General features: G+C 36.5%; 1 protein-coding gene across 12 annotated transcripts in view; it reads right to left on the bottom strand.

The window, feature by feature from the left end:
- The window catches only part of PTPRM (protein tyrosine phosphatase receptor type M), a 482,524-nt gene that overhangs the window by 308,110 nt on the left and 159,815 nt on the right, over positions 1-14,599 (bottom strand). For all 12 annotated transcript variants that reach the window (XM_037380694.1, XM_037380695.1, XM_037380697.1 and 9 more), the window contains 2 exons: positions 12,314-12,392; positions 9,228-9,343 (listed from right to left, as the gene is read on the bottom strand). In XM_037380694.1, coding sequence (XP_037236591.1) covers positions 9,228-9,343; positions 12,314-12,392 — 195 coding nt within the window. The remainder of the gene's footprint in view (positions 1-9,227; positions 9,344-12,313; positions 12,393-14,599) is intronic.

Below are 14,599 nucleotides of genomic sequence, written 5' to 3'. Positions count from 1 at the left end.
TCTTAATGCCTCTCTTTAGGGAAAGAGAATATGTAAATTAAATTAAATCCTTCTATCACATTTTATTAAAGTTCTAAAAATGCAGAAAAGCAGAAAAATTGAAGTTTGCCTCCTAAAAATTTATTGTGACAAAGTCTGTACAAACTAAACCTTAGGCAGAATTAACAAATGCAAACCCAACTAGCTAATATAATATTGTACACACAAAATCGTGCTGTAAAAATTATGCAAGAAACATGGATATAGAGATAACAATACATTCTTCCACAGATGCTTCACATTCCCTATTCTTTGCATTTTCTTTACTTCACACTTATAAACCATATGAAAAGGAGCTTCTTTTTGCCACTTCCTATACTCCTGGCATTTTACACACAGTACTAGACTCCAGCTTCTGCTTTAACAGATGATTCTGTATTTCTAACACTCTCCTAGCAATATTCTACTTCTTTCACAGAAATTGCTGGAACTAGAGTGTGATCAGAGGCTTAATAGGTCAGTGTTCATTGACAGCCAAAGCCCCATCCCAACTGCTTTACTGGGTTTCCTGTATGTGCTCTAATTGCTAAGAGTTTCCTTTCTCTTCCTTTATGATCAACAGAAGTAAAGTAAGAAATAAGAAGTGTAAACTGACAGAAATAGAAATTAACAGAAAAGACAAACCAAGAGGTTAAAATGGGAAAAGAGGAATCTAATCAACTGCTGAAAAACCGTGTACATCTCACTCTCACCTCACCTGAGAAACTCCAATTCAGTATTTCCTTATCAGTGAAGTTGCTAAATGCTATAGACAAGAATAGTGATTTTAAAATATTATCACAGAATCACAAAATAACTGTGGTTGGAAGGGATTTGGGGTGATCATGTAGTCCCAGCCCCCTGCTTAAAGCAGGATCAACTACAGCAAATTGCTCATCACTGCATCCAGATGCATCTTTAATATCTCCAAGGATGGAGACTCCCTAGTTTCTCCAATGAACCTGTTCCAGAGTTTGAACACAGTAATCTTTTTTTTTTTTTTTTTTTTTTTTATGTTTAAGTGGAATTTCCTGTATTTCAACTTGTGCCCACTGTCTCTAACTGGCACTAGGTAACACTGAGAAGAATCTGGCTCTTGTGATCTCTACTTCTTTCAAGATCTCCCCAGTCCTTCCCTTCTTCAGATTAACACTCCCAGCTGCATCCTTCTATGTCAGATCCTCCAGACCCCTAACCTTCTTCCAGAGCGTCTGTATCTTTCTTGCACTGGGGATCCCAGAACCAGACCCAGCACTCCAGATGTGTTTCCCCGGTACTGAGCAGACGGGAAGTATCACCTCCCTTGGTCTGCTGGCAATACTCCTAATGCCGCCCAGGAGGCTGTTAGTCTTCACTGCTACAAGGGCACATGACTAACTCATGGTCAAGTTGTCCATCACAATCATCAGGTTCTTCACAAAGCTACTTTCAATCCTGTCAGGCCCCAGTGTGCAGTGGTACATGGGATTATTCCTTCCCTGGGGCAGGACTCTGAAATTCCCTTTAATGATTTTCATGAGGTTCCTCTCTGCCCAGCCTGTCAATGTCCCTCTGAATGGCAGCTCAACCCTCTGGTGCATCAACCACTCATCCCAACTCTGTAGCACCTGTGAACTTGAAGAGGGTGCACTCTATCATCATCCAGGTCAGTAATAAATACGCTAAAAAGTACTTGCCACAGTATTGATTCATAGGGTACACTGCTAGTGATTTGTCTCTGCATTGCATTATTATCCAATGTAAAGTATACCACTATACATAATGAATGCTATACATAATTGCTAATCTGCACAAGTTTTTCTATTAGCCAAATATAAACATGGGTTTGGTTCTGCTTTGTTTTGTTCTTTCTTTCTTTTTCAGCCTAAGTGTTACTTTTACATTTCTCCTCAAAGAACCTAAAGCCTCCAAAAAAATCCAGGCACATTTGAAGTATTTCAGTTCTTACAAAGTTTATAAAAATAAACAGCACAGTTCTGCAAGACTGCCCCAAACACAAGCCAAAGTATATTATAGGCATTAGACATTTCATATTTAAGGCAGATAATGAAGGAAAGGTTTTCATCAAAGATCACAGCTTCTTAGACACTGGGTAACACAAACATGACACACACCACAAGCCTCCTATGTTCTGCTGTTCATAGAATTTTTTTCTGTCATGTAGAAAGACTAGTATGCAATTAACAAAAAGCAACTAAGACTGATTAATGACAATTAATAGAAAATATACAATATTGACTGCAAGAAAGGCACTAAATATACACTGGAATGGAGAGGGGGATGCAAAGAAACTAACATACCAAAACCTGGAAATAATATTAAATGTTTGGCAGCATTTTAAAACAAGTTTACCTTTCATCTATTCAGTAATAGATAGTACCCCACCCTACAGGGCACTAATTACCCTTGTAACAGTAAAATCATCACAGGTTATCTAAAAAAAAACACATCAGGATGCACACTCATCAGGATGTGTGTAGTCTTGGCAAAATACTTAGTTGATTGATGTCATTAAAGCTCTTCTTAAGTCAATGGACTCAAGACAATTTGCTATGCACAAGGTGGTTTTATCAGTCTTGGAAGGCAGCTATTCATGAGCAGAAGGAAGAAAGATCTCCTGTAGTTAGTAGACAAAAGCACCTACTGATCAAACCCAAACTATTGTTCTTATAATATTCAAAGGAACACCTTCTTTAGGCCTATCTCATTGTACAGTTTACATTCATAGTTCCATCTGTTTCTGTTACTAAGTTGTTACATATGTATATCATTTAATTTTAACCAGTGAAATACTGCTTCATTATCTTAGTACTCAAAACCGGCTGAAACATTTTTTCCTCAAGTGCTTCCAGACTTAGCTATGAAAATGGTAATTATGTGAAAGGCTCAGACAGTTTAACAAAAAATGCTTATGAAACTCTAAGACTTCAGTTGACCTTCTGGGATACTTCATGTGATATACATAAACAAGCACACATACACAATTTTGTATATCCTATAAATATATTGTGTGTCTGTGTGTATACCTAAGGAAAACAATTTGCTTTCCAGAACTCCCTCTCTCACAGGATTGTATCTCTTCCTTTGAATAAATAATAAATAATGCATACAGGTTTTGCAGTTTTGTATGCAGAAGAACAAAATCTCTTATACTCTTCATAACTTCAGCAAAAGAATACTGAAGATACAAAACAAAAGACACGTTGAATGAGGTGAAAGACAGCTTTCAGGAAAGACAAGAAGAAAAGCCAAATCCCTTATTAACAGGTAATAAATGGCTTAAGTAGGGTAGAAAATGCTGGCCATTAGAGTGATACTGTTCTAAGTTTCTTGGCTGCAAATGAAGTAGCTTGCATTCTGCATGCATAAAACATAGGTATGAAAGATTTCACCCTCTCCCATTCTATCGGAGAATACCCATTAGTCTCCTGCTACTGGTAAGTCTGATTATGCTGCTTACTACAGCTGTCAGATATCCTGAGATCCTGTTGTTACTTGCTTACCTTCAACAAATTTTTACTCTTAGGACTATATTTCTGCAATAAAAGTTATGTGTCTGAGAATTACATTTTAAAATAACTATCTGAATTTCAACCACAATTTAGAATGAGGCTAGGAAAAATACATCACTTCACAGAAGTGATGACCCCTCAACTGTAGCTTTCCATTGTTTGAGGAACCTCTCTCAAGGAGGGCTACCCACACTGAGTCAATGTACAAGTATCTGAAAAAAATTAATTGCCACATTTAGTGATGCTACAACAAATCAACAAAAATTAATATTGAAAGATTGGGTTTGATATTAAAATGGAATTTCATGATGCCTGGGTATCATCCGAACAGTAATTTCCCAGAAGCCATGCTCTAAACCATTCTAGAACAAGTAACTAGCAAAATATCACACAGAGGGAACTGAACGAACCAGCTGCAAAATAGAAGCAGCAGCAAATGAAGGTAGGAAAATGAAGAGGTGGAGCCAGGCCAGTGAAGCTAATGAAGAAACCCGACAATTGCAGCATGTGTGTGATTCCATGATTTAACAGACTTGCCTCTGTCACAGAGACCTTATGTCACTTAAACTTTCCCAGGACTGTTCTAACAGTACACTGATATTCTAGATGTCAAATTTTGGTCTTTGAGGTCAGTTTCCTGAAGTACTGACCACTTGCTATTGCAATTAACATCAGAGGATGCTAAGCATGGAAAATGCTCAGTGTCTTACACACAGAGAATCAGGTCCAGATGCCTCAGAGGCTGTTTCCAAAAGTAAGGGAATCATTTTGCTTTTGTTTCTGTTTCCGTGTTCCTCAACTATAAAATGAAGCTCATATCTATTCACCCTATAGAAACAAGTTAATATTGTGAAGCATTAAGGTTAGTAGAAAAAATCCATTAGAAAATTAACAAACCTGTTTTCAGAATTGATTTCTATAGTATTTAGTAAGCAAAGTGAAGCCCTAAATACACTTGTATGAAGAAACCCACATATTAAGGAGCTATTAACCAACTTAGTATGTCCACTATACTGAATGAGATGGGGAATCTGCAGCAAAAAAAAAAAACCAGGATGTTAGTATGTACTTTAAAAAAGGTAGGTTCAAAAGGTTCAAACTTTTAAGGCTGCAGAGGCACATTTTTCCCCAAGTATTGCCTTGGAAACATTTATTTTAATATTTAAGTGGTTTTCACTTGATAGTGATTTTAATTTTAGTTACTATCAATTATAATATTATGTATGTGTAAATATTCAATATATGACAGTTCAAATTTCATATATTTGCAGAGAAGAAAATCTACATATGTATATAATTTGGGCCCGCTTGCAGTGGAAGAAATTTACCTGGTTTTAAGTAAATCTTTATTTCCTAAAGTTCATTCTAATTTGCAAGATACAATTTAGATTCCTGGCTCAAAGATTTTGGTGGAAAGAAAATCATATGCTTTTTCAATGTTCTAGGCTGCATCAAAAGAATGTTACTTCCAAAAATGAATTCTACCCTCTTTCTCCTATAATAAAGATTCATGTTTCTTGTGCCAATTTATTAAATACTAATATTAGCATAAGCTTTTCAGAAGACATTGTCTCAGCTGCTTTCACTTGACCATTAACTGTTCTGTGCTCCACATGTTAATTTCTTCCCAAATTCTAACTACAGCTCCCACCTACATTATTTTTTTTTCTCTGAAGTGTATTTCCATTACTTGGGATTCCCAGCTTCTTTAGTGCCTAGTGCATTATCCTATGGTTGGTGTCAACTTCCAGAGCTTGTAGTTTCAAAGAGGAATTTGTTTAATTAAAAAAAAAAAATATTACAGCAATTGCTACAGCCCTTACAGTGGGAGCACAGGAAATGGCACAGGAATGGCATTTTTGCTTAGTCATTCAATGGAATAGAAAGAGTCATCCCATACTGACAATAATCTGTGCTGTCCACAGATGTGATAAAGAAAATGCAAGCAGATGGGTTACATCTGTTAATTATAAGCATTCTTTCAGTAGTGTAATCAAATTTCTTTTTAAGGTATGTTTATGTTTAGAACATAAGCTAATGGGGACATGAATTCATAAACATACAATCTAGCCAATGAACTTATTAATTGGACGCAAGTTAAAACAACAAAACCAGACTTCTGTGATGCTGTGTTTTGTTCTTGAGTCCCTTCCTTTGACTTTAAGTTGAAACGATATCACTGAAAATACCCACAATTTGTTGTCAAATTACCTGACAAACTTGCAATCATAGGTCATGCACTAGGGTGCACGGCTGCCTAGCACGATCAGGAAAAATGTTTTTCTTGCAAAGCACTGCACTACGGAATAGGTAAAACAGATTTCTGTCTTCCCTTTCCCAAAAGGATTAATACTGATCATAGCATGATGAAATAAATTTCACGGCTCAGTGGTCTAATTTGGGCAGCTAACCTATGAACTGCAGCTCCCCCATCACCCTTTCAACTGCAAAAACTTCCATAATATTACATAAATTAATAGACTTCATATTCCATAGGGAGTAAGAGGGACAGGCTTGAAAAGGAAGGGGAGGGGGGTAGCAGGGAAGGGAGGGAAGTAAAATGCGATCTATAGATTTCACTTAGGACTGCTTCAAGGCCTGGCCATTATTAAACTAAGAACATATATGCTGTTTCAAAAAACAACTCAGCAAAGACAAGGAGACTAAAATAACCAAGCAAGTTAAAATAATTCATTTGTTTTAAGGAACATACACCCCTCACAGTCTAACAGACTGTAAAATTAAAATACCTCTTTGCCAGAAAAATACATACTACTAAACCTGAAGTCTTCTGCTGCATACAAGCTGAGAGATACTATATAAAAAAGATGGAAGTACAGGAGTAAAATTCTGCCACTACTCAAAACAGTCAGAAGTGTCATTGAATTCAGTGGTTTTGTGATTTCACCCTGGCAATTTACCTAGAATTCAGACTAACAATATGAATCTGGAAAAAAAAAAAAAAGACAGCTATTGGAAAACATTTTGGAGCAAATTATCTCACAATATTTTGGGACTGACAAATCCAAATAGATTAGGTCTTCTGATATGACTTATATGGCAGAAATGCTGAGAAGCGCCTGATAAAAATCATGCTACTGTATTTATTTATTTACTATGATTTCCCTTAAGGTTTTATAAATTCAAGGAAACAAACCATCAAAAGGATGGTAGAAAGGGCTTAATATTACTGGTTAACTAACTAGGCATATCAGAGAGATTGCATGACCTGTTTGTACTACCAATAAACCCTGCATCCCTATTACCTGACTGCTAGCATAAATGCCTCCAGAGAATGGTGCGCATTTTAATCTAGCTTTATTGTACCTAAGAATGTCTTTTATTAAGATGTTTTGTAGTTGAATATTGGTTCTACTGTTACCAGGAATGAAAGGATCTTTAACACCCATTTAACTAGTTATATGAGGTAAAAGATACAATGTTTTTTGACAGCTATTACAGATAGCTGCATTGTACTCACGGTCCTCTGGCAGTGTCATGAGATGTTACAAACAGTCATTTACAAAATTCCTCAGTATCACACCATGAAACCAGACGGTCTCAGAAGACTGACAGAGAACTGCAAGGTCTGGGAATCTGTTACCCAGTAGTGACTTAGTACACTACGATACAGCTAATGCTGTTGGGAACTGTGTGTCAGCCTTGATTTGCAGCATCCCACACATGGAACTGTCTGATCAGTCTTACTGTAAGCTGCAGCAGACATCTGTGGAAACTGGCAAACAAGTACAAAAAAAAGTCCAAGCTATCTAGGAGATCCTGTCAACTTTTTAAATGTTCTTACACAAAGGCAGGCCTGGAATTTGCACAACCTTAGACTGATTACCAGAGGGACCTGTAGTTGTATGGGCAGATAAATAAACAGTGGCCCTGAAGGACGATAAAATTCCTCAAAAAGTCAATCTGTCACTACTTTCCTATCCTTCATATAGAGAAAAAAAAAGTAAATCTCATAATCATGTATAAACAAGGAATCACTTAAATAAGGTCAGCAAAGATATTCTGAAATTTCTACTGCTGTTAAGACACATTTTATGTTACATAAAATCTAGAAAGATATTTAATTTCCTACATGAAGAAATTACATTCCAGCCTTGCAAAGAATTTATGTGTCCCCTAAATTCTGCGCGAGAAAGTTAAAGCTGAAATTATACTGTCCTGAAATCTCTATGGAATCAGGATTTCCCTACGTTGAATTCTACCTTCAATTTTACAAAAGAGCATTATGCAAATGTTCAAAGGTTCTAGAAAACTTATCCTTGACGAAATAGCAGCCTCTTATTTTCCCATATGTACTAAACTCTTTCCATGCCTGGAAAAATAATTCTTTCAAAAAATCTTAGTGGCTTAGGAAAGACAGGAGTCTATTCTACCAATTAAACACTGTAATACTGGCTTTAGAAAACTGATGCATTAGGGAAATATCAGCTTTGTATCAGCACAGAGGTTGAAAATATCCATGCAAACTCATATAAAAACAAAGGAGAGTTCCATTGCCTTTTACTGTATTTCATCAGGCTCCTTCTGGATGGACGTAACAGTTCACCACTGATGTACAGATAAATATGAGTCTTTGCTTTTCAGGTGGGTTTACTTATTTATTTGCATGCTAGTTTTCTTATAACTATTTAGCTGTTTAACCTGTCACACTTCAATGAATCATGTCAGAAATGCTTGATGAAGTTTTGCAACAAGTGTAACGTGAAAGGAAAACTATAGTAAAAGCCTGAAATTGTTTAAACAACAAAAACAGAGAATTTAATCTCTAAGTCCCACCTGTTACTATTGCCTCAATTTCTCCTATCCCTCCTCCACATACTGCAATTTCATCTGACTGATCTCCTTAGGCATCGTTTCAGGCATCCTTATTTCCTTCTCACATACAATGCCCCAGGTCTAGCATGTTGTTTTTCAAGTATGGAAAGCATAGAGATCTGGAGGTTGGTACATCCCTAATGCTACGTCCAAATACAGACTATTGTTTGCTGTAAAGATTGCTGTAAAGAACAGACAACTCTGGAATGATTCAACTTGCTTCCCCATTACTAAAAGAGAACAAGTAAGATGCATGTTTTTGATACAAGGTTACACATATGGATAGGGGAGACTATCTTTACAGAAAGACAATGAGTTGGAGACAGTCTTCAAATCAAGATCTGACACCTATCTAGAAGCTACATTACTGAATAAGTAAAAAATTATGGACTCAATGAATACAGGTAAGATTCTTTGGCTCAGTAATACAGATGGTCAGATTTTACGGTTATACTGGTCTTCTTCAGACTTTAAAAGTAAGAATGCAATTTTAACTGAAAATACTAAACAGAGATAGAGGTAAGCCAAGAAAATAATTATGCGTAATGTTGCAATTAGCCAGCATAGACATTATGAGAAAGTCACATACTCTTCCTTGGGGGTTTAGCCTTTACTCATGATCGCCACACGTAACAGAAACAGTACGTTTATTTTTAATAAGGCATCCCATTGAAACATGCAAGGAAAATCTTCCAGTATCATTTTCTATAACAGAACACCTACTATGCAACAGTTCAAAGGCGCTATAAAATCTAATACTGATGAAAAGAACAGCCCTATCATTTTTCATGTTTTACATCCATTTCAGAGTGATGAACTCCCCTCCCCCTAGATCTCAGTGCATTAAAAGAAAGAAATTACCTGTAACCAGAGTCTGTCACCTGAGTCTGTTCCACCATTGGCAGTGCATTGAAAAGTAGCAAATTGCCCTGCATTGACTTCCACACTCTGAAGACGCAAGAAGTGGGGAGTTTTTGCTGTTGGAAGAAGATAAAGTATTGCAGTTATGCAACATGGAAGTACTGATTATGAAATAGCCCTGCTTCAAAAGGTTCCTATCACTGACTACACATTAGCTTTTAGGTTGGTTTACTTCTGTACCTGGGAAAGAGCAGAAAAGAAGGGTGTTATTTAATTGTTCCTGCTGTGTCAATTACCTTAGCTCAGCATCCCTCTTTCAGTAACACTCTATTAATCAAGATCATATTGGAAACTAATTATGTTTTGAACGAAAACATACTAGATACTTACACTACCAACTAGACAAAACAGTAAGAAGTTGAGTGATGTTGTCAGGGAAACAGGTTTTTCTTTTTAACAGGTTCAGTTTCTATAGAGGGGATGCTTATAGAAACGTAGCACACCAAACAGTTAAAATAACTAATGTAACACTTCTCACTAACTACAACTGTATTAAATACGATTATTTTCAACAACACTGCAGAAAAAAGCAAAACACAATGCATTTGCCATACCAATACTTTTTTCATTTCAGAATAGAAAACAACCCCAGTAAAAATTAAAGCAATACAGCTACAAATAACCTAACAAATTAAACAAATATCCAAGCTTGAACTATGTCCACTGAAGGAGGAAAAATAGTACGTGTATTTTTGTTTTACTACAAAAAGCGTCAACCACATGACACAAAAACATAGGAATTGATACAGAAACTTATCCTTGAAAAGGCAGTATTCCCCCACCATTCAAATCCTACTGCAGGCAAGGGTACTTTTTGCACTGTCCATACTAGCAGATAAGCCAGGCTCTGGACATTGCTTTCAGACACCGAAATGTTAGTACTAGCAATAAACTGGCAGACTAAATATACATTTTCTAGCAGACCATCACAACCCTTTAAAGTGTTGCTGACAGTTTCTTTCAAGACCCTATCACTGGCAGAAATTACAGTTTTAAGGAATATATAACTAACCAGCTAGAGAAAGTTGCTTAATATCCAGTGCAAGGCAGTATAAGGAGAAGATGGAATAAAAAAGCTCAAATCAATACCTAAATATGGAAGGAAATATTTTCCTGATAATTGTCCTTATGGCAAATTTATCAGACAAACTGTTTGGGTTTGTTTTGTTGTTTTTTTTTTCTTAAACACTTGCCAGTTAGAAAAGACAGAATTTAGGCCAAAGTCATCCTTCACCTTCCCTATCAAACTATTAATATCTGATTATCCAGTAAAATTCTTCACTAAGTTCCCTATTTATCAGTCATTTTTTTTTTTACATCTGCTTTTACCCTACTTGAGTCTTCTTAAACTCTAGAAAACTAGCCTTTCTGAATTACCAGGTATGGCCTAAGTAGAGAGGGGCATGAGGTTTTAGAAATAAACACACTCACACACACACACACACACAAGAAAACCCCCAACCAACTAGCCACCCACTCACCACAATCCATCCCTCTCAGTTCTATGTGCTTACAACTTGCCTTTTGTTTGGTCTTTGTCTGTGCTACCCAGAAAACTGCCTAGCAAATATTTTCCCCATTTCTTTAAAGAGTTAATTCAGAAGTATTTTTTCTGGCAATATATGGAAAGGATAGAATTATGAGTCTTGCAAAGTTTTAGACACACAGTAATTCTATTCCAATTTTCACACTTTTTCAATTTTCTTGTAGACAATATAACTGGTTTGATGTCTTAATTTCTAACATTTTAATTACTTCATCAAAGAACTTTTCATTAAAGCTTTTGCATTTCAACACTGTCACGTTAGAACTCTGCGTGCTATGGGGCATAACTCAGTCTCCATATTAACAAGAGCTACTTGCAGGTTTTGAGAATTGATTAGTAGAAATGCACAGATCAAACCTCTCAAAATCTGTATAAGAAAAATTATTAAGCTGATAAAATGCTGCTTTAGACTTATCCTACCTGAACCAAAGATACAAATTCAAAATGCAGAAGCACAAATACTGTCTTAACAACATGAGAGCCTGCTGTGTTTATTAGAACTAAGTGATTCAGAAATACCAGCTGCTGATTCTGCATAACTGTCTGTATTTGAAGAAATGTCTGTGTCTTGTTGCTGCTAACGCTAAAACCATTTTTATGAGGTGCTCTGGTACTGATAAACCGCTTGTTATTTTAAATTGCAGCTCTTTCTTACAAGCCACAAAGAATGCATACAGGGACAACATGGTATAAGAGGAAGGTGAACAGTTACACAGAAGTTGGTGTCTTTTTTCCCCATTCAGTCATTTGGTCAATAAGATTACAACCTACAATTCCATGTATGATCTTAACACACCTTATTTAACAAATAGCAAATATGTGAAACAATCGTTTACTTAAGTACTCTGTTCAATTACATTACAAGCTTTAACTTACAAGGTTTTGTTTTGACATCAGTTTTAAATGAACTTAGGATAGTTTAAGTATTACATATACTTAGCAAGGGGATAAGGAAACATATCTGAAACATAAGAAAGTAAAACCGTGCAGAAACTGAGCCATGAATCTTGGGAAGTACCCTAAGTAACCTAGGAAAGTTTCAGCCCTCTCACCCAGATGAGTTCTCTTCCTTCTAAGCCCTGGAAAAATAACCATATATACTCAGTTCTTGTGGTGTTTATCTGCTCTCACTAATGTCTCAGCTTGTGGCTGTGCTGAATTTTTATGCAGACAGAAAACTGGTCAACAAATCTTGAAGACTTTCTTTCTTGAAGGAGTTGTTAGACGACCCAGTTAGGGGGTCTGGGGCTCATGCCAAGTGCTGTCCACAAGGTGTATGTAAGAGATGCCTTTAAAGTGTAAAGTATACCAATAAGGTGCAGCGCTCAAATACTAGCAATGCTTTGTACATACTCAGCTTATATTTATAGCAGTGATATTGTTTTCTGACATTTTCCTTATTTTTTGCATCACATTTATTGAAGCATAGTGGCACATCCATTTCAGGGGCCTAGCTTTAAAACAGCAGATAGGTACTTACTACATGGATGTCCTAAAACTTTCACTTCATCAATAGCCACATATCCTGGGTGACCTGAAGTAACCACTTCAAAAACAACCTGAGAAGCAAGAAGAGAATTTCAGTTATCTGCTTTGTAACACAGGGAGTATAAAAATATTATGTTATGGAAAAATACATCAACTCTTTCCACATGTTGAGAACACCTTGAAAACAAAATAAAATCAAACAAAAATCAAAACAACACTAAACACTCAAAAAGCGTTGTTCATATCATTAAAATTAACCAGAATACAAATCACATTTTTTCATGTTCATACTATTTTGGAGATTTGCAAGTATGATCATACATAGCTCACAATGAGTAATAACCAAATCCCCCCAATATTTGGTCTGCCAAAGTAGTTACCTAATAATAGCCTTAAGTATTAAGTTTCATATTTTATTTTCAATACTTCGCTGTGCAGAGTAAACTCTTACTTTCATTCAAAAAATTACAGTTCTGCAGTATACAGAGATTTGTGTGGTATCAGGCACAAACATACCTATTTTCATGAATGTGTTTTCCATGCTCTTACTCTTCCACCAAATGTAGTGAATTAAGTAAAACAGATCCATTTGCCAGTTTGTTTAATGGCTATAAATAGGTCACAAAATAAATGGACCATTCTTGTAATCAGAATTAAGTACACTTAAAAAGTAAACCTCTCCAAACCTTGGCAGCCTTAGCTTTGAACAACCCAAGAATGTTCAAGTGGAACAGAAGAAAATATGCCAGTAATGTTAGCAGGTACATTTCCAAACCAATGCTCGTGAAGTTCATCCTCAAATCCAGGTTGTGATTTTTTTTTTTTAATACTTCCCTTTTGCTTGGAAAAATTCTAATTGCCTCTTGTAACAAGTATCAGGGAGTACACTGAGGAACACAAAGTTTAGGAACTCTTTTTCACACATATGCCGTACTTGACTTTGGAACAGATGCAGAAGGACACTACATGACATATCCTTTACTGTGACTATTTCAGCAGAAAGAGAATTATACAGAATGCAAACATGTCACAAAGATAACATACAGCCCTGCAATATTACATCACAGTTTCCTGGTGCTGAATAAACACTGGCAGATCACTGATTCGGATTTTTAAATAAACTTGAGGTGAGCAAATTCTTCACTACCTCTTGCCTCTGCCTTCTCCCATCTTTCCCATTGCTCTATCTGTAGACATCAATCCTGTTCTTGATATCCCAGATATCATTTTCCTAAACTCTGTCCATTTCTCTTTCCCCATCTCACTGGAGTGAAATTGCTGTAAATATGGCTTTAACTCCACATGGCTGACAAAGAAAAACCTACTTTTCTTTCTAGTTCTGCCTCCTGTCTACACAAAAATTTCAACCTACAGTGCCAATGTTGCCCCTAGATGAACAAGACAGCAGCAAGAATACACAAGATGGCAATAAGGAAAGCTACCAAACAAATTTTTGCTGAAACAAGTTCTGCAAGGAAAGGATTGCTCAGTCACAAGCCCCAGCCTGTGGCCTTCTAAATGCCCACTGGAACTCTGAGGACACTTCAAGCTGACATTGCTGATCCACAGCAACAGAGTGAACAAGGTATGGATTTGGCTCCCAGCATTCAGTAGAGCACCCAGAGCAAAACCATTCAAAAGCTCAAAGCATCTCTTTCTTACAAAGAAGAAAAATCTCCTGGAGGAACTGGTCTTAGGAACTATGTTGGGAAGCAAATGCTCTTAAAGAAGAAAAAAGCGGTTCTTAAAGAATAATTTGCATTCAAAGACCTGAAAGAGCTTTTCCAGTCATGATCATTCTTACCCTCATCTTAACAGCCTTGAAATGGTAATACAGATAGGTGGCGTGCACAAAGTAACCCTAAATTTGGACAGCAGTGCAAGACCCAGAATGCAGCTCCAGTTTTCACTCACTGAACTTTGAAAAAAGAACAAGCATTTCTCTCTATTAACAAATGTTACTAATATTGTTGTATGTCCTAAGTTTGTGTTACACTGTCTGATAAAAAAAAAAAAAAAGGTTATGCTAGTGCCCTTGGAAGAAGAAGAAGACTGCTCCATTTCTTTAAGAGCTACCAAGCCTATTCAAAATTGAGATGATCTGAAAGACTGTTGGGCGTGAGAACCATGGCATAGTCCCAGGAACCTTCAGTTAATGCAGGAACATTACAACACAGTGGTGAAGAACAGGGAGCAGACAGCCAGGTCTCAGAAATGGTGGAAAATTTTCCCTGGGAAATACACTGCCATTAAGAAAGTCACTGAGTTAACTGAATCT

The sequence above is a fragment of the Falco rusticolus genome, chromosome 3 (genome assembly GCF_015220075.1).
Source record: "Falco rusticolus isolate bFalRus1 chromosome 3, bFalRus1.pri, whole genome shotgun sequence".
Classification (NCBI taxonomy): domain Eukaryota; kingdom Metazoa; phylum Chordata; class Aves; order Falconiformes; family Falconidae; genus Falco; species Falco rusticolus.
This window is presented reverse-complemented; position numbering and strand designations above follow the sequence as displayed.